Source organism: Balaenoptera borealis (genome assembly GCF_965194805.1).
Source record: "Balaenoptera borealis genome assembly, chromosome: 1".
NCBI lineage: Eukaryota > Metazoa > Chordata > Mammalia > Artiodactyla > Balaenopteridae > Balaenoptera > Balaenoptera borealis.
The window spans coordinates 79868718-79889571 of record NC_138860.1 but is presented as its reverse complement, the minus strand read 5'-3'; the positions used below and the strand labels follow the sequence as shown (position 1 = coordinate 79889571).

Below are 20854 nucleotides of genomic sequence, written 5' to 3'. Positions count from 1 at the left end.
ACAACTACTGAGCCTGTGCTCTAGGGCCCGCGAGCCACAACTACTGAGCCCGCGTGCCATGACTACTGAAGCCTGTGTGCCTAGAGCCACCGCAATGAGAAACCCGCACACTGCAACTAGAGAAAGCCCACGTGCAACAACGAAGACCCAACACAGCCAAAAATATAAATAAATAAATAAATAAAATTAAAAAAAATTTTTTTAAGTAGATTGTAAAATAATACTAAAAAACCTTTTTTAATATAAATAAATAAATAAAAGAAATGAACTATCAAGTCATGAAAAGACACGGAGGAAACAAATACATATTACTAAGTGAAAGAAACCAATCTGAGAAGGCTATATACTGTACAATTCCAAAGATATGACTTTCTGGAAAAGGTAAAACTATGGAGACAATAAAAGGATCAGTGGTTGCTAGGGGTTAGAGGGACATGAGGGATGAATAGGCAGAGCACAGAGGATTTTTAGGTAGTAAAACTATTCTGTATGATACTCTAATGGTGAATACACATTTATAAATTTGTCCAAACCCATAGAACAACACCAAGAGTGAACCCTAACGTAAACTATGGAATCTGGGAGATAATGATATTTCAACGTAGGTTCATTATTTTAACAAATATACTACTCTATTGGGAATGTTGAGAATGGGGGAAGTTATGCATATGTGAGAGCAGGAGGTGTATGGGAAATCTTTGTACCTTCCACTGTGTTTTGTTGTGAACCTAAAATTGTTCTTAAAAAAAATAATAAAGTCTTAAGATACACACCAAATAATGTTGACAAGGAATTCTCCAGGAGCATCTTGCATGGTTTTTAGAAAAAAAAGTATGTGTGGGGGGGGGGTCAGAAGACCATCAAAAATAAATATCCAAAATAAAATATAATTTATAGTAAAATAAAGTGAGTGAGCCAAGTCTCACATTTCCTGATTAGCATGGAATATTAGATATCTAGAAGCTTTTGAGGAAGCCAAATGATCATCAGAAATCTTTTTGGTGAGCTTTGAAGGAATGCAATTGATTTTTTAAAATACTATTTATATCTGTTTTAGTCAGACTAAACTAATTGCTGTAAAAACCACCTCAACACCTCAGTGACTTAACACAAGTAAGGTTTATTTCTTATTCATGACACAGTCAGCAGAGTATGAGTGATTCAGAGACCCACACTGTCATTCAGAGATCCAGGATCCTTCCATCTTCTGGGTCTGCCCTCCCCTAGGTCTTTGGGGTCTTCTCTAACAAGCCAGCAGGTAAGGAGAGAAAGAACATTGAGAAGGCACACTATTGTTAACTGCCTTGATATGAAAGTGTCATAAATTATTTCCACTGTGAGAATGGGACATATGGTCCCACCTAGATCAAAGGGGCACCTGGGAGCCCTAGTTACTTGAGAAGCCTGGGACCATCAGGCAGCAAGTCCAAATGGGGACTGATTGTGGCCAATTTGCAGCTGCAGCCTCAGGGTAAACTCCCAGGGGTGGGTCCCCTCCCCGTTGGAGATTATGTAGGTGCTTGGTGTTAGGCTCTAGCTCCATAGACCTGGAGACCCATTGCTGCCCAGGACTCCTGTAAGAAAGTGTAATGAGCAAGTGCGTGCTGAGAACTTCGGGGGTAGCTAGGGATCTGGAACTGGGCAAGTGTCAGGAGATGCCTGTTACAGGAGAGGTACTTGGAGGATAAGATGTATGTCAATTGGCAACTCCTAAAATACCCAATGGGTAATATTCTCATTGAATGAAGAGCTCCATTTTACTGCACTGCTTTGCTAGGGTGGGGGTAGGAGTCTGGTTGGGGTATCTTCTATAACACAAACTTGGGATAGACTAGTGTCATGTCCAGGAAGAAGAAACAAACACGAATATTTGTGAGCACTGTCAGTCCTTGTCACTATGCTAACTTCTTCAGGCTCTGATGTACTATTTCATCCATGTCCACTTTGGAAATCAAGATAAACAGCCATATTCTTGGGTCAGGGAACAATTTTCTCCTGGACAGTGCTAATAGGCTGGTGTAAACTATGACTTTCAGCTTCTCAGTTTCCTCTATTTAAGTGGCACATTCTTATTAGACGTCCAACGCTACCTCTTAGGCTTCTGTCATGTCTTGCCTTCTGCGTTGGATCACCTGGCCTCTTCCAAGAGGTGTTATTTTTATCTAATTTGTTCTCAGGGGTCTTGCTAAGTAGGAATTTTACAAAAGAAATTTTAATGTAGAAATTAAGGGGAAATCAAAGTTCCTTTTGTGAAATGCCAATCCTGTTCTACTCTACTTAGGATAAAAGAGCTTTTCAATGATTCAATCAAGGCAGTTCAGCAGGCCTCTAGATTCTAGATATAATACTGTGCGGTTTAGGGAACATGATACTAGTCTGTAGGGAAAATCAGGAAGACCTGAGATAACTGATCAGATAAAGGCAAAATCTCTTTGAGTAGACAGGATAGATCTCAAAATGTCTGTTAAGGCATTTTCTTCTCTTCTACGAAGCTAGGTTTCTTTACATATTTTCCCGTTATAGGAAATAGACAGGGAGAAAGTTCTCCATCCAGAGGCGAGAGCTATATTACACATAAGATTGCATCTGCTGGCAGATTGCATCTTCTACCTAATCCTGCCTAAAAGGTCATCCCTGTAAAGCTGAGACACCTGCTTCCTCTTGGGTAGAAAGAGTATATCACAGAGAGAGGCAACTGTTGAGACTGTGAGATCTACTTTATTAGAAAGCATAAATGTAGGCATATTACAGGTACTCGGCTCAGCCTCAGAATCTAAAGTTGTCAGTTTTTAGAATTAAGTCATGATTCTCTCCTTAGTATCATTCTATCTTGCCTCAGACTTGCAGATCCTAAAGTCTGAGTTGACAGAATTAAAATGATATCATCTGGTTGGCATGAGGCATGAGTCTGGACCTCCCTAAACTCTTTCTGCATCTCTTCCTTTCCTTTCTCCTAGTGGCAGCTCCATAGCCAATACATTTTTCCTTGGAAAAATTAGAGTGAATTTGTGAGATTCTTCTTGTTCAATGTACACCATGTTGGCAAGATGTATATGGATGGTCAACAAAGATATTTTATTATGGGCATTCAGGGAGTGTGATATTTTTTTCCAAGTGTCGTGAAAAGGTCTAGGATTACAGGATACTGCACTGCTCTTGAAAGAATGGTCTACTTTCGTCAAAGAATAGGAGAATATTCAGATGTTAATTGTTGTGATCACCTGAAGGTTAAGAAAAAGCGTTCAAAAAGACTCTAAGCTTTCCCCCAACTTTCATGTAATTGTTAACCCATATTCCCCTTCAAATGTTCTTTTGTTGTCTCATTCCTTTCATGTTCTTTACAGACATAGATCTTGTCTTGAAAAGGGCCTGTGGTGGTCAAAGTAACAGGCCTGGGGATGCCAGGCTGGTTGAGAAGAAGCAGGAGAGGCCAGAACCAATGCCAAAGGGTCAGCAGTGAGGAGAGGGCGACTAGGAGCTCATCTTCCCCAGCAAGAGAGAATTCAACAGCTCATATCTCCAGGCGATGATAGGGGTGCTTGGCTCTGAGAGCAAAGTATAAGCAGAGTGTTCAGATTCCTGCTGAGGGGCTGAGGGAGTGGTAGCTAAGCCTACAGGCTCAGTGCTCATGCCAGGCCATTCTGGCCCAGGAGAAAGCAAAAGACACTCAGGGCCTGCAGGGATCAGGTCAAGCATCAAGAAGGCCAGGCTACAGTTCTGTAAAGAGAAGAAGAATGTACAGTAAGGATGGGGACATGCCAAGAGGGGATTATTTCATTCAGACACAAAGAGGCCAAGAAAGAAGACTGGGTTCCAGAATAGGAAACAGAGACCCTCCCAGACCTAATCACACACATATCTCACACTGATGTGAACCATGTCAGAATCTGGTACAGTGCCCCAGGCACTTAATTCAACCAGCTCCCCTATGAGTCACAAACAGTATTCATATATATTAACACTTCTCACCCTCACACAATCACAAAACTCTTCAAGAGGAATGGGACAAGTGTCTCCCTTTTTACCAGTGAAAATACTGAGGTCTTGAGTAGTTAAAAGTGACTATCTAAGATTAACTAGCCTCAGAATGGCAACAGCAAGGCTCAAACCCTAGTCTTCTGTCACTAAAGCCTTCCTTTTCTAGGCACTAGCTGCTCTTCATATCTTTGGTCCACTATCAGCTCTTACCCAGTTCCATAGCTGAGTATTTAACCAGGCATCCCTGCACGCCAGTTTCTCACCCTGATTAAAAAGCTGGGCTTCAGAACTGTGACTCTCTTGAGTCAGTCACCCAAGGGCTATGCTTGCATTTCCTGACTCATATCGCGTCAGGATTTCTTCCTTCACTCCCCCATAGAGGTCTACAGTTCAAGGTTAGTATCCCAGCTTCTCTAGAAAGACACTCATGGGCATTCCCAAAGAGCCCCCTACCACAGCCCTATTCCCACAGGTTAACTTAATATCTGGGGAGTGACAATAGGTAGAATGAGATGGGACCATTTTCTATAATTTAAACTAAGAGTTTGAGGACTGAGGTCATCTAAGACAACTAATCCTGAGCTAAGAGTCAATACTGGTCATTTTAGTTCTGCCCTATCATTTGAAAACAATTTTTATGATTTTGGAAAGTTACTTATTGACTGACTCTTACTTTCTTCATGTTTAATATAAAGGTGTTAATTCAATAATTTTCAAAATGCTTTTTGTTCTCACATTCAATAACTGTATGGTATGGGTTTTTTTAGTATTATTATTATTATCATTCTATTCACTATTAGAATGTCTCAATTAAATTCCTTGAAGAACACATAAAGTAGGTGACTATTATGGGCAGTTGTACGGCACTGGTAGAATAACCCTTATCCTCAGAGTTCACCCCCACCACCCCCTTCTTCACCTCCCTCAATGCCAGTTCCTTTGGGTTCCATCTACAGGACTTACCTAAGCAGGTCATGGCCACATCTTCCTTGTGGTTGCAGTTGTGATACCCCCAGAACCTGTGCCGACACTGCTCCAGGGACTGCTCCTTCCCTGAGCAATGAACATCATCTAGCCAGATGCGGCCAGCTCCAAGGCCAAAGTTTCTCCGGGCTTTGGCAGATAGAAAGATTGACTCCCCACAGCCCAGTTGCTTGCACACCACCTGTTCCTCATTTTCTCCCCAGCCATCATCACAGACAGAGCCCCATTCACCCTTGTGCAGCACCTCCAGTCTCCCAGAGCAGCGGGAGTCTCCTCCTGCCAGCCTCAAGTCAAAGGGATCTGCAGGGTCAGGGGATGGAGAGAGGCATGGAAAGAAGAAAAAATAACATCATCTACATCCTCATGCAAACCTTATCAGCACTTTTGAAACTCTTCACCTGTGTTTCTGTGATTATAGCCCTAGCTCTAGGTTCCAATCCATGTGGCCCAGGACTGTTTCCTTAACTAAGATCTTTTCACTTTCCTATCTATTTTATAAAAGTCTAATATTTATGAATGACTTTCTAGTAGCTTTTTAAAATTGAAGACTTCAACAAGTAAATGGAATTGTGTGTCCTTTTCCTATTATATAGAATTCAATATAATAATAGTTCATATTAATATATTGCTTAATATCATTTAAAGCATTTTCATATACAAAGGCAAGTATCATTATCTCCATTTTAAAAACAAGACAATTGATGGGCAGCACAATTAAATAACTTTGCCATGGTTATGTGATGCATGAGGAGTTCTCTGTAAACATTGGTTGAATAGAATTCCATTTAATCAAATTCATGAATGAACCTAGTTGCTGGACTTATAGGCATTACCTTCACATTCAACCCATGTGTCCTCATCATGGGTGCAGTTATTCTTCCCCCAGAGCCCAGAAGAGCAATCCTGAAGGTTTCCTTCTTGTCCTGAGCATGACACCTCACTCAGCCAGATGGGCCCTTGGCCCTGGGTATCCTTGTTGCAGGATCTTTGGGTCAGTATGGCCCTCCCACACCCCAGCTGCCGGCACACCACCTTCGCGGCTGAGAGATTCCAGCCTGCTTTGCACACGGTGCCCCACTGCTGTTGGTGCTTCACCTCCACTCGCCCTTTGCAGTGATCAGGGCCACCAACCAGCCGCACAGTCTCTGGAACTGTGGGAAAAGAAAGATGAAGCATCTGTTCTTTGTAAGAACACATCCTTCCCAGAAAAGGGGGCTCCTAACACTGAATTTTTCTAAGAAATAAGAATGAGACCTCAGCATCAGGGTGCAAGCATTTAGTGATTGTTTCTCTGATAACGAACTGTGGGGTAACAAAGAGAAGACATGAACTAGTCCCTTAGCCAAATCACAGTCTAATGGAGGAGGAGATAGACACACAGAGAGAAATTATTAATACATAGAAAGCAAATATATGAATGGAACAAAGGAATACAATAACAAAAACAATTATATATATATATATATATTCACATATATATGTATGTATGTGTATATATATATGTATATATATGTGTGTGTGTGTGTGTGTATATATATATATATATATATACACACACACACACACACACATAGTTGTTGTGTGTTGGTTTCCTATGAGCGTCTCCTGTCTACCTAGCAAGATGGTGGAATCCTTGAGAACTGAAAAAGCATACATTATACTTTGGGAGCTCATTTCTTCCCCATAACTCCACCTGAGCTCTAGATACAAATGTTTAGTGGTTGTTGGATCTGTGCATGTTTGTGTGTGTGAAGAAGAGAAACAGGTTCTCATATAGATTGAAACTAAGAGAAAATCATTAGTTCAACCAAGGATGAGTAGCAATTCTAGCTGAGGATAATGTTTGTCTCCAGGGTCCACAATTGAGGAAGTGTAAGATGTGAAGGACAAGGATCCAGTTAGCCATTAGTTCATGGTGGAGAATAAGGACAAAGAGTGGTCATGTGGAGTGTGGGCAGCTGGCACACAGTCCTTGAGCCCTGCCATACTTACTTTCACACTTCGCCCCTGCATCCTCACTGTGGGAGCAATCAAAAACATCTTCCTCTTGCTCACAATGAATCAGTTCACTTTCCATCCCACTGCAGCTGACCCCTTGGATGAGGACTTTTTGGTCTTTTTCTGCCAATGGCTTATATAAAGTACCACTGGGTGTCCCTGTGGCTGCTCCACAGCCCAGCTCCCGGCACACCACTTCCACATCTTTCATGTCCCAGCCGTCATCACACACGGTGCCCCACTGGCCGTCCCGTTTCACTTCCACCCGCCCTTCACAGCGATGGCGACCTCCCACCAGTCGCATTCTGGATGAAGACTCTGCAAAGAAATGAGATATTGGCTGGAGATCTGGGAGGAGCCCAGAGAGTACTCAGGCACGTATGCAGTCTTCCTAGAACTCTTCCACCACTTCCAGTGTGTGGAAAATTGAGGGATGAAAACCGAGGGGCCAAAATGGAAGAGGAGGAAGAGGAGCTTCAGGACTCCATCTCTGAGTTCTAGTCCTGCTACACTCTTAATTGTACCCTACCAAGAAACTCCACTTCAAGACACCTAGATATGACTGCTAGTTTTCGAAAACCAGCAGTCATATCTAGGTGTTTGAAGGTTAAGAGAAAGAGGTTCGTTGAGCATCCAGCAGAGTTTTTAGAATCTCTGGTGGTCAGGATCAGAAGGACCTATAGAGATCATAAAGTCTACCCCACCATTTCACTGATGAAGAAAATGATCCTCATGAAATTCAAGGTCATATGGTCACACTGTCAAATAGTGGAAACCCCGGGTCAGAACAGGAGTGTAGAGATGATATCTGTTTTTGTTCTTTCTTCCTCATGACTCTGTCTCCCCCCATGGCAGCTAGATTGAGACAAGGTGTCTGGAAATAATTTGGGTTGAACAACCTGACTGTCTCTCCCAGTATCAGTGATCCACCCCCACTCATCCTTGCTACTTCTATGACATTTTCCCATGTCCAAGAACCCAGCTCAGAAGAAATACAGAGAGTACTGCGCAAAGGAAGAGTCAGAGCCTCAGAGTCTCAGGGCCCCAAAACTGAGTCTAGAGGATTCTAGAGGTTGGGAGTAGGAGATAGGCTTCACAGAGTCTGCAGATAAGTTCTGAGGAACCCAGGACTTGTTTCTGCTTCTTGACTACAACCGTGAGGTAGAAAAGACTAATAGAAATTCTTTCCCTTCTACTAAGACTTAGATGTGGAGTAGAGATGGTTGTGGGAGGGAGACCAGGGAAGAGCCCATTAGGAAACAAACTTCTGGATACTACATTCCAGGTATTGTTTTATGAAGTCAGAGAATAGTGATGACAAAATAGTTAGCATTGTTGCCCTCAAAGAGATTATATTTAATAGGCTTGAGGCAATCCCGCCAAGTCCTCTCAGCCCCAGAGTGATAGAGTGATAAAGAAAACCTAAAGTTTGTTCATTTGTTTTTGTTCTCCTTTTCTTCCATAATATCTTGAGGGAAGCAATATGAAGAATGGAGGTTAGAGATAGAAATTAAAATAAAACTATAAAAAACTAAGAAAAGTCTCCATTTTTGCACACCAAAGTTTAAGGCATATATATCTGAGTACAAATATAATTCAAGAAGAGTCATCTAGAAATAACTTTTGGGTCATTGTAACTAAGATTAGAGCTTGGATAGGCATTATTGTGTACTCCAGCAAATATTAGCTATCAGAATCATGCATAGGTTATTTCATTTTATTTTGAATGATAAAACTCTGGTTTTAAATCAGTTTTCATTTTCATGAAGTGGAGGACTAGAACACCTCCTAAGAAAGAAGAAATATGTTTTTAAAAAGAGACAGAGAGACAGTGAGAGAGAGAGAGAGAGAAACACAGAATAAGTATAAAAGAAATCCAGGGGCTTCCCTGGTGGCGCAGTGGTTGAGAATCTGCCTGTCAATGCAAGCGACACGGGTTCGAGCCCTGATCTGGGAAGATCCCACATGCCGCGGAGCAACTAGGCCCGTGAGCCACAACTACTGAGCCTGCGCGTCTGGAGCCTGTGCTCCGCAACAAGAGAGGCCGCGATAGTGAGAGGCCCGCGCACCGCGATGAAGAGTGGCCCCCGCTCGCCACAACTAGAGAAAGCCCTCACACAGAAACGAAGACCCAGCACAGCCAAAAATAAATAAATAAATAACTTTAAAACCACTGCCTCTTCCCTTACACCATGATGCAGTCACATTAAAAAAAAGAAAAAAGAAAAAAAGAAATCCAGCTTGAGGGGAGAAAAGGTGTGAGAAAAGATTTGAAAGCTAGAGAGAAGAACAGAGGGGCTCGTCAGTGCAGTGTGTCCTAGGCAGTGTTTTAGCTTACTTAATTAGCTGAGGTCTTGAAAGAGGGACCCAGGGATGGAGGAGCAACATCTTAGGATGTGAGAAGGCTATAAAGAGAGCAGGTGTCTCCCGGCACTTGCAGTAAGGGATAGCCCTGGAGGCCAGAGAAGAAAGACCAAGTAATCTGAGTATTGGACTGAGACCCAGAAGCAGCACTCCTTTAAGGAATCAAACTGCATCCCTCAGGGTGTAAAATCCTCCACATTCATAGTGGAGTTTGTAGCTGCCCCTCTCTGGTAAAGCCTCTACTATCAAGAGAAAGAGTAGGGCTTCCCTGGTGGCGCAGTGGTTAAGAATCCGCATGCCAATGCAGGGGACACGGGTTCGAGCCCTGGTCCGGGAAGATCCCACATGCCATGGAGCAACTAAGCCCGTGAGCCACAACTACTGAAGCCCACATGCCACAACTACTGAAGCCCGTGTGCCTAGAGCCCATGCTCCGCAACAAGAGAAGCCACCGCAATAAGAAGCCCGCGTGCTGCAAAGAAGAGTAGCCCCCGCTCGCCACAACTAGAGAAAGCCTGTGCGCAGCAACGAAGACCCAACGCAGCCAAAATTAAATAAATAATTTTTTTAAAAAAAGAGAAAGACTAGGTTTAAGGGATAATGTCATAGAAACTCATAATCAACAACCAATCCCCTTGATTTTGGACCATCAGAGCCTTCCTCTTCCACAGACTAATTCTCTCTTTGCAGCCCCTTTCTCTCCTCAGTTGAGCTGTTTGTGCTCTGCCCAAAGACTCCTCACAGAAATGGCCAGTGGTGGCTGAAATCCAGCCTGCACTCTGCTGGTGAAGCCATATGCTGCACAGAAGCGGATGCATTTTTAGTTCAATGGTACCATTAAAGCTGGCAGAGAGAACTGGAAATGGTAGAATTCAGCAGGGCAAAAGGAAGTTTGTTTCCCAGGGGGTGAGGTGTCTTCTGAGCCTGAAACAAAGCCATCTGCTACTTAGAGGTGGCCGAGAGCCTTGGGTCACAGAAGCCAAGTGGAGAGGAATCTTCTTGCAAAATAAACCACCCAACTTTTTTCTTATGTGGAAATCTACCCACATGAGACTGAGTGGGTGGGTTGGGAAACCAGAAAGGAAATCTACTTGGGCTGTTTTGAACCAGAGGCTCTCTCCATGGCCCAGAGAAGTTTCAGAATTTCCACTCTCCAGAGCCTAAAATCCTCCCTCTTAGGAACCCAAAAATCTTACCTAAGAGGCCAAGTCCATTGCAAAAGGCTGAGGAAAAAAGAGAGAAGTGAATGAGATCATGTAGTCAATTTCCAACGCTTTGTTCAAAAACGCAACTCTAGAAAGCCTTTGCCAAACTTTGTGGGACAGATAGAGTGGTAGATACGCAGCCTCCAAAGTTAGTCCTTGTTGGGACCTTCTCTTCCTGGAATGAGCAGTCTCAAAGGACACATGAGCACTGAGTAGGAACCACAAAACCAGTTCTACCATAGCTAATTGACCCGTCATGTTCCCTTTACATCTGATGTTGGCTCTACCCCAGGCATGGATAGATATGGTTTTCTATTCTAGTCAATTAGACTGATTGGTGATTACCACCTACAGTAAAAGTGCGGTGATGCAGCATCTGGGCTCAAAAGGAAAGCATGCTGGAGGCCTCTGGGCAGACACACTGGTTGGGGAAGATAAAAATGTCATGGGAGGCAGCACAAAGCATAGGGAGAAATGGCAGGATATATCTGTGTTCACTGACACTGCATTTAGACCAGGGTCAGAAAACTTCTTCTGGAAAGGGCCAGATTGTAAATATTTTAGGCTTTGTGGGCCATATAGTCTGTTCTAACTACTCGACTCTGTCATTGTAGCATGATTGCAGCCATATATATATAAATGAATGAGCATGGCCGTGTTCCAATAAAACTTTATTTGTGGACAATGAAATTTAGATTTTATGTCATTTTCATGTGTCACAAAATATTATTCTTCTTTTGATTTTTTTCCACCATTTACAAATGTAAAATCCATTCTTAGTTTGCAGTCTGTAGTTTGCTGAACCCTGATTAATAGGTCAGAAACAGTCCTATGTTGAGTTCCAAACTTCCAGGTTTAAGCACCAGCACATCTTTGAACCATCAGAGTTTCTTCCTACAGGATATCTACATGATCAGACTCTTCTATTCATTAGACTCCCTCCTAATGCTGTAGAGAGAGTCCTGAACACCGCTGAGTGTCAGTGGCCTTTGAACTGCAGAACTCATCATTCCCAACACCCGCCTGCCATCCCATCTTATAGGATCTTTCTGAAGGAGTTAATATCTTTGGACTTCCAGCCTAGAGCCTTTTAGGTAAATCTATGTATTTCATTGGCTTGTCCTGGAATATTTTCTTCCAAATACTTGCTTTCCAAATAATTTCTTAATAACCCCATGTCCTTAGTTTTCAGGATATGGCCACTCCCACACTCAATGAGACCTTGTGTGTAATTGTCTAAAACTCAAAATTATATTATACATAACACCCTACATGTCTAATAAAGAACACAAAACATGTGTACATGCAAAGGAAACTGAATGTGATGAACCTGATATGTAGGTGTGAAAGCGACATAGCCCAAAAGTGACTTGAATACTCTGTAGCAGGGTCGATGACTATGGGTGTCACAGATCAGGAAAGCTTCATGAAGGAGGTGCGACTGAAGGTAAGCCTGAGAAATTCAACAGCACCTTCATAATGGGTGGGACTATCTGTTGGGTGATATAAGGGGTGTATAGTTGTTTAAGCATGTGGCCAGCACCCTGCATAGAACACACAAGTGCCCAACTGAGAAACCAGTGTGGGTTTCAGTGATGTACTGGATCATCAAGATAATTAAAATGGATGTGATTGATTAGGGAAGGGACCTAGCAGGCACTGTTATCTTGTGAAAATGTGCCTAACAAACGTCTGAGGAACATACCATTATCTTTATTCATAGATGAGAATGAGATTTCAGAGAGATATGGTAACTTTAAAATTCAGACAGCTAAGAAATCAAAGAGCAAGGATTGAAACTCAGATCTCTTTGATTCCAAAATCCCCATTTACTCTAAATTAATCTAAGCAATAAGAAGCTGGGAAAAACTAGGGAAACATTATATGAAGCACATTTGAAAGGAAATTGTACAGTATGATAAATGAAAGGTGTTTGTCCTGCAGTTCTACTTCCCTTTCTTGCTTTACCTGCTGCTAACCTTGGTCCATTTATTTGTCTTTTTATAAATAGTGCATTTAGGAAAATTTATGTGATAAGGCAATGGGATAAATTATTACAAACTTGTTAGTGCAAATATAGTGAAATAGGAAATTTTCTGGTAATCAAGGTGGATTATAAATTGGGTATAGATTAAGTGGCTTTGGGGATTTAGAATAATTGCCAGATATAGAGAAAAGAGGAGAGCAAGGAAGAGCCTTTCCTTGAATGATACATAGATATGCACCAGATGGGCAAGGAGAGGATTCCCCCAATCAAAGTTCCAGAGTATTCTGAAGCCTAGACCAAAAGGAGCAGAAATACTCACCAAGGATCAAGAAGAATAGCAGAGCCATGACCCAGGTAGCTGAAGATGGTGAGCTGAATCGTAAGGCTGGAAGGAAGCCACAGAACAGCAATATTCAGCTTTGGTTGCAAGTATGCTGGGAGGAGGGAAGGAGGCAGGTCCTGCCTGCAGCAGAGGCTTTATCAGATGACCAGAAACCAATGGGCTCAGGGGGCAGAACTGATAGAGCTGGACTTGCTGAATTCAGCATGTCCCCAGAGGAAGGGAGGTGGCCGGAACTGGCAGAAAGATGCTGAAAACAAAAGAAAACAATCAAAAGATTCCCAAGCTGTTATGATTTGGTTCAGCTGTAATCCCAGCTCCATCAGTCTCTGCTTCAGTCCCTTCACTATGTAAACAGGGGAAACAACTCCCATAAGGAAAGGTAAGTACCAAGAATGGGGTCATTTCACATTAGAATATCAAGCAATGCTTGTCCCCCATGTATGGTTTGTGGGGGGCAATAGGCCAATTTCAATTTTTTCCTTCCAGGTGGAAGTGACTAGAAAATATAGAAGGCAGAGATCACAGAACAACTCCAGAGTTGCCCTTGTAGGCACCATAATCCAGAGTCAAGATGGTAGTCCAGAGTCAAGGTGTCAATCTCTGCAAATAGGGCTGGATTTATTTCCTTCAAACCAGATTTTCCAGTGCTAAGCAGAGGGCCTAGGACTTGGATCTGCTTTTCTTCTATGCTTGTCCTCATTTATGCCCATCTTTGGAAGTTGAATGGAAACAGGTCCTTATGGTAATGAAATCAAGTCATTCTTAAGTCTAAGATATGGTGGGCAGGGATTGAGTAGCAAGACCCTCAGTATTCCCAGGTCCCCCTGCCTTGTTATTAAGTATAGCTTTGTTTCAACTCTAGACTACTCAAGAACTCAACTACATATGCTAGCATCACTCCCTACTATTTCAAACAGGGTAATTTTGTCTCTCTAATGAAACATCTTAGCTTCTTTGTAATATTTGGATCACTCTATACAAAGATTAGTTCATTATAGGTATTTATTTTTAATCCTGTTTTTCTTCCTATAATGTACATATTATTATATTCAGTAGAAAGTTTTTAGCTGCCATGTGTGTTAGGTGAATGTGTTGGGTCAAGGGAGTACATTGATGAATAAGGGAGAGTTTGGTGCTCCAAAATGATATGATCTAGTAATTGTAATAGCACGTAAAAACAGCTGTAAGAGAGGAAAGTATAAGAAACTTTGGGAACACAGTGGAGGAAATGGTCACCTTTACTTGGTGCTAATAATAGACTTTAGAGAGATGATGACACTTGAACAGGAATTAAAGGATGAGTAGAAGGGAGAATCAGAATGGGAAAAGACTTCGCTGTGCATATGCAGACAAATGAAACAGTATTACCTATTTAAGCAATGACAGGTAGTTTGGAATGGCTGGTCACAGCCTGCTTGGTGGTCAGGTGTCAGGAGATATTGGTGTTGAAATGTGAAGACACTAGGTGATATGAAGGTATCAATAGGATCCAGATGATGGAGAGTCCATTATAAATGGTTTTGTAAATGCTAATTACTCACATTCCACCTTCTGCAGATTCTGAAATGATGCAGTAAGAGACACAGAATTCAGAAAAGGCTCAAAACATCAGCTTTACTTTGAGGAATCTAGATTAGTTTGCAACTGGGATCCAAGATCCTATGCTTTTACCTTCAGCCTTCAGAAGTCAGACCTGCCCTACTGAGTTTTTGCGTGGAGGAGAAAAGACTTCATGTGGCCTGTGGGCAGACAAATCCACCAGAGAGCTCAGGCTTCAAGATTGAGATATATTTCTCCACATATAATGTAGAAGATTTAGTGAAAGAAAAGGAGAGAAAAAATAAAGACAAAAGCTTTCTCCCAACTATAGTATTTTATTAACAGAGTCAAGAACATGAAGAAAGGAAAAGGAAGCTTTTTCAATCAGAAAGAGCATTATGCTAAGGGAACAAGAAAAACCATGGAAGGATGGTATGTATTTTAGAGCATGCGTTCTGACTGCAGCTTGAAGGAGGAATTGGAATGGGGGAAGTCTGGAGTCAGGGAGATTCATGAAGAGACCACTGCACCAGTCCAGAGAGAGTAGAAGAGAGTCTAAACTGCCAGGGTGCCAAGGGGTGTCCAGGGGAGGGGATGGATATGAGAGAGAGTTAATTGTAGAATCTATAAGAAGACTTTGCTCTTTGGATGTGACCATAAGGAGTAAATAGTCATTTAAGATGATTCTCAGATTTCTGGAAGAAAAAGTGTGACAGAAGGTGAAAATAAAAATAAATGTCAGCTACAGTAGGTAGAAAGTAGGACACTACACCTCATAGTGTTTTGTGGGTGAAATGGAAGATAAGTTCCTTAACAGGAGCCAGGGAGTCTGGATTGGAGAGGAAGCTTCTGAAAAACGGTAAGGGTCTAAAATAATCACTGAGAGGGAAGGAGACCCTGGATAAAGACAAGCACTGGATTGAAAACCTGCATTTGCTAAGCGGCACAAATGTGCCCTGTCAAGCTACAATCAGGAGGTCAGTGTGAGATTATCAGCCTGACCGATTCAAAGTTGGAGCATTGTAAGAAAAGTATGTTGGGAGCCTGACAGAGTCAGGGAGTTTGAGATGAGAAAGCAACTCAAGTGGCTGGCAAGACTTAGAGATCAGGAAATGGGTTGATAAAAAGTGAAAACAGAAATAAGTGGTAGGAAAGAGGATCTTACTGAGGAAGGGCTGGGGAAAAGGAAAGTGCTAGAAAGTTCAAGTGATGGAAAGTTGTTCAGAGATTTGGAGAGGAGTGGTTAGGGTTTTAGAGGAGAAGCAGTTCTGGGCAATGACAAGTCCCAAGTCAGCGAACTGAAAGAGAGTGAAGGTAGAAGTTTCAGAAGCTGAGGAGTTTAGGGAATTGAGAAGGGGTTATCAGTAGGAGGCTTATCCAGGTGAGGAAGATGGGGTGGGATGCAGGGAGTGGTAAGCCCGAAGCTGTGTGGAAGTAGACAAGTGTCTGGAGAACATCAGTATATAACACATATAAGAACATAGAAGACCCTCTCTGGGGTACTGTAATGAAGGATGAGCTACATGCTCTGCTCGTTTAGCATCAAGGTGAAATCCCTCTGACAAATAACTGAGTATGTCAATTATTAGTGGTCTCTGTGAGAATAGGAAACCATCTGAGTTGTTCCCCTTGCATTCCCAGTGTTTGACATGCAATAAGTGATTGTTGACTCTGTGAATGAATAAATGATTATATTACCAGCCAAAGAACATCACTGAGCAGTTAGAACCATAAGAAACATCGTCTCGGGACTTCCCTGGTGGCGCAGTGGTTAAGAATCCTCCTGCCAATGCAGGGGACATGGGTTCAATCCCTGGTCTGGGAAGATCTCACATGCCGTGGAACAACTAAGCCCATGTGCCACAACTACTGAGCCTGCACTCTAGAGCCCGTGAGCCACAACTACTGAGTCCATGCACCACAACTATTGAAGTACACATGCCTAGAGCCCATGCTCCACAACAAGAGAAGCCACCGCAAGGAGAAGCCAGTGCACCACAACAAGGGGTAGGCCCTGCTCGCCGCAACTAGAGAAAGCCCACACACAGCAACAAAGACCCAACGCAGCCAAAAATATAATTAATTAATTAATTAATTTAAAGAGGAAGAAACATCGTCTCTTGTCCATCATGTCCACATTGTCTTGTATGGGCTGAGGGATAGAGACTTTAGAGTCCCTAAGAGAAAAACCTGGCATGGAATAAGTACTCTGTCTATCTGGGGTGTGCATAATCAAAGGATGATCTGAAGAGCTAATAGGATACTAAGTCAATCAGGTGTCTACCACCATAATAATGGGATAGATATTTTCCAGGAAGACCCATTTCAGTCACTCTTGGTGGGACAAGGTTTTTAATGTGTACCTATCTCACGCAGGATTGGCTTTAGAACTGGGTGGGGCTGAACCCACAGGTGAGAGTCACTGGCGTGTGCTTCCTGGGTGGGAGAAGGTAAAGACTGACATCCTGAGATGGTTGTCAGAATGACTGGGGCTCACGGGCTGCCTTTCTATAATAATTGATCTGAAATCAGGTTTCTGGTGGGTGTGGCTGTCCTTTCCTGTGTACATCTGTAAACCCCTGTAAATAGCACCACTGATTCCCTTCTGTTGCTCTCATTTGTTTATCTGCCTCCCTCCCCCATAGCGACCAGGATGGAGAAGGAGCTCAAAATAAGGAATAGATCCAGGACTTGGGATTGAGGAAGCATGAGCACAGTCTTCAGGTATTTAGGAGAAAATTGCTTTGTGGTATTCCTGAGGAGATAACAAGACTTACATATGGACACTTACGGAAAACATTTACTTTCAACTCATCATGAGAAAAATCTGAAGACAAAACAGATTGTCCCAGAGGACATGATCTATAACTGCAGATGTTTATTCATATGGTCTGTTAATAGATTCCATTATTTATGGTTGGGTGATTATTATTAATTATTTTGTTGTCACCAAGTCTCAAAATTGCAAAAATATTCTAAACATGGTCAGGAAAAAGATCCTAAATCCTTATTAAAATTCCAGCATCACCTCTATTGGGCTGAGGGCCCTTGTTCATGCTGAAGGACAGGCAGGACACCTGGGCTGTGGCCTCTCTCAGGATGTAACAAAGGCTTAATGGCCTCTCACCCTTCAGGTACCAGAAGCAAGAAATCCAAGAGAGAGGAGAACGGGTGATGGCAGCCAAAAGAGTAGAGTCTGCAGGGAGGAAACCCTATAAACCTGGCTGTCCTGTGTGCATCCTGCCTGGCTGTCCACTTCCTGCTGGCAGAAAACTGGCCCTAGCTGTCCTTATGTCCTTGGTGTGTGTTCTGGCCAGGGCACTTCAACCTGCTTTTCTGGACTTTCCTGGAATCATCCTTACAAAGAGGCATTACAGTGCAGAGGCTAAGAGCATGTGCATTGGAGGCAAGTGGACCTAGTTAAAATTCCAACTCTGTCACTTAATAGCCATGTGGCCTTGAACAAGTTACTTTGACCCTTTGGGGTAGTTCTGTTGAAGAGGATTTATACCTTTTTTGCTAGAATGATCAGTTTTCATTTCTGCCTTTTATTGAATAAATATTTAACTAATTTAATCTTGCTTAATCCACTTTCATGTTCCTTTTTTAAATGGGAAATCAAAAATGACAGCAAAGCAAGTAGCTTATAGAGTGACTCCTCCAATAAGCACCAAGCACAGAAGGCCAGCTCATTTCCTAATGGTAATTAGCCTTTATTAGTTTTTCTGTGCCTCAAAGTTGGTTCCCTGGACATCCCTGATCCTAAACCTAGTCCCTATGAAAGACAGGTATTCCCATGTTTTAAAAAATGCCCCTATTCTGGTAGCATAAGAATAAATGGTCAGTATGGGGCCCATGAGAAGACAGCAAGAGGAGCTGTCTGATGAACCAGCCACAGATTGGGCAGTTTCCCAGGGGTTACTAGACATCACTGCACTGTGCTGCCTCATCATTATACTTCAGTAAAAAAAAAAAAAAAAAATTAAGTAAATAACAATTGTAAATATCTATGTAGCCAACATTGCAGTGCCTAAATTTATAATATAAATATCTACATATATGAAAGGAGAATTACACAGCAAAACAATAATAGTAGGGGGGAATTTCCCAACAGTCCAGTGGTTAGGACTCCATTCTTCCATTGCAGGGGGCACGGGTTTAATCCCTGGTTGGGGAACTAAGATCCTGCATGCTGTACAGCATAGACAAAAATAATAATAATAATAGGGGACTTCATTACCTCACTTTCAACAATGGATAATCATCAAGACAGAAAATCAATATGGAAATATTGGATGTAAACTACACATTAGACCAAATAGACCAAACCTAATAGATATATGCAGAACATTTCATTTAACATCAGAAGAAAACACATTCTTCTCAAGAGCATGTAGAACATTCTCCAGGATAGAACATATATTAGGCCTCAAAGAACTAGAAAAAGAACAAACTAAACCCAAAGTTAGTAGAAGGGAAGAAATAACAAAGATCAGAGCAGAAATCAATGAAATAGAGATTAGAAAGGTGATTAAAAAAAGATTAATGAAACTAAGAGCTAGTTTTGCAAAAAAGATAAACAAAACTGACAAAACTTTTGCTAGACTAAGGAAAAAGAGAGATGACTCAAATAAATAAAAACACAGATGAAAGAGGAGACATTACAATTGATAACACAGAGGTACTAAGGTTCATAAGAAACTACTATGAACAATTATATGCCAAAAAATTAGAAAACCCAGAAGAAATGAGTAACTGCCTAAAACATACAACCTACAAAGACTGAATAATGAAGAAAAATAAAACCTAAAGAAACCAATAGCAATGGAAAAGGTTGAATCAGTAATCAAAACTTCCCAAAAAGAAAAGTTGAGGACCAGATGGCTTTACAGAAAAATTCTACTAAACATTTAAAGAAGAATTAATACCAATCCTCCTCAAATTCTTCCAAAAGATTGAAGAGGAGGTAACACTTTCAAATTCATTTTATAAGACCAGCATTACCCTGGGACTAAAGACAGACAAGGAAGCTACAAGAAAAGAAAATTACCAACCAATATCCCAGATAAACATAGATGCAAAAAACCTCAATAATATATACTAGCAAACAGAATTCAACAGCATATTGAAGGATCATATACCATGATCAACTGGAATTTAGCCCTGGGATGCAAGGATAGCACAACATTACACAAATCAATAAATGTGATACAGGGACTTCCCTGGTGGTGCAGTGTTTACGAATCCACCTGCCAATGCAGGGGACACGGATTCAAGGCCTGGTCTGGGAAGATCCCACATGCCGTAGAGCAACTAAGCCCCTGAGTCACAAATACTGAGCCTGAGCTCTAGAGCCCGTGAGCCACAACTACTGAGCCCACGTGCCACAACAACTGTCCACACACCTAGAGCCCATGCTCCGCAACAAGAGAAGCCACCACAATGAGAAGCCCGCGCACCACAACCAAGAGTATCCCCTGCTCGCCGCAACTAGAGAAAGCCCGCACACAGCAATGAAGACCCAACATGGCCAAAATAAATAAATAAATAAATACATTTTAAAAAGAAAAATAAATGTGATACAGCTCAGAAACAAAATGAAGATTAAAAGTTGCCTGATCATCTCAATAGATGCAGAAAAATCATTTGACAAAATTGGATATCCTTTCATGTTAAAAGCTCTTAACAAATTAAATATAGATGGAATGTACCTTAACATAAAAAAGGTCATATCTATCTATCTAACCATCTATCATATATATATATGATGTATATATATATATATATATATATATATATATATATATATATATATATATATATATATATATGAAAAATCCACAGTTAACATCATATTTAACAGTGAAAAGCTGAAAGTTTTTCCTCTAAGATCAGGAACAAGACAAGGATATATAACAGCCCCACTCCTCACAGAAGACTTTGTCTTTTTTCATTAACTCTTCCTGCCCTGCTCCTCCCTACTTCCTGAGGGGTCCCAAAGAGCAGCTAATGTATTGAGAAGAAAGTGAAGCAAAAAAGAAAAAAGACACTGATTAGATCTCATTTCCTTGCTGCAGACTTCCAAATAGGAGTCAGCCCTAAGCTGAGAGAGGGGTGAGGAAGACACCATCAGATGAGAAAGTCAAGTTCTAGAATGGACCAGATTTGTTCCATCATTTTCTTCTCTTTTTTTAAAAAATAAAAAATTTATTGATTGATTGATATTTATTTTTGGCCATGCCATGCTCGGCATGAGGAATCTTAGTTCCCAGACCAGGGATGGAACTGGTGCCCCCTGCAGTGGAAGCCTGGAGTCCTAACCACTGGACTGCTAGGGAATTCCCTGTCATTTTCTTTTCTTTTCTTTCTTTTTTTTTACGATCTGAGGAGATGACTACTTATTGATATCTGAAAGTGATTGGAAAATTTAGAAGATGTGCTAGAGATTTCTTTTAG

At 41.6% G+C, this 20854-nt stretch overlaps 1 protein-coding gene across 1 annotated transcript; it reads right to left on the bottom strand.

Moving 5' to 3' along the window:
- Positions 1–1100: 1100 nt before the first annotated feature.
- On the bottom strand, positions 1101–20160 carry CD5L (CD5 molecule like). The gene is made up of 6 exons (XM_082406693.1): positions 12836–20160; positions 10521–10547; positions 6955–7278; positions 5796–6113; positions 4942–5262; positions 1101–3717 (listed from the first exon to the last, which is right to left on the bottom strand). The coding sequence occupies exons 1-6, from the start codon at positions 12861–12863 to the stop codon at positions 3710–3712; spliced, it is 1026 nt and encodes a 341-aa protein (XP_082262819.1). The 5' UTR covers positions 12864–20160; the 3' UTR covers positions 1101–3709.
- Positions 20161–20854: the final 694 nt, after the last annotated feature.

Bases quoted from the DNA above. Each gene is read 5' to 3' on its own strand.
- CD5L (XM_082406693.1), bottom strand. From the start codon at position 12,863: ATGGCTCTGCTATTCTTCTTGATCCTTG. The intron at 10,548-12,835 runs GTGAGTATTTCT...TTTTTTCCTCAG, and splicing joins GCTATTCTTCTTGATCCTTG to CCTTTTGCAATGGACTTGGC. The intron at 6,114-6,954 runs GTAAGTATGGCA...CTTTTCCCACAG, and splicing joins TGCAGGGGCGAAGTGTGAAA to TTCCAGAGACTGTGCGGCTG.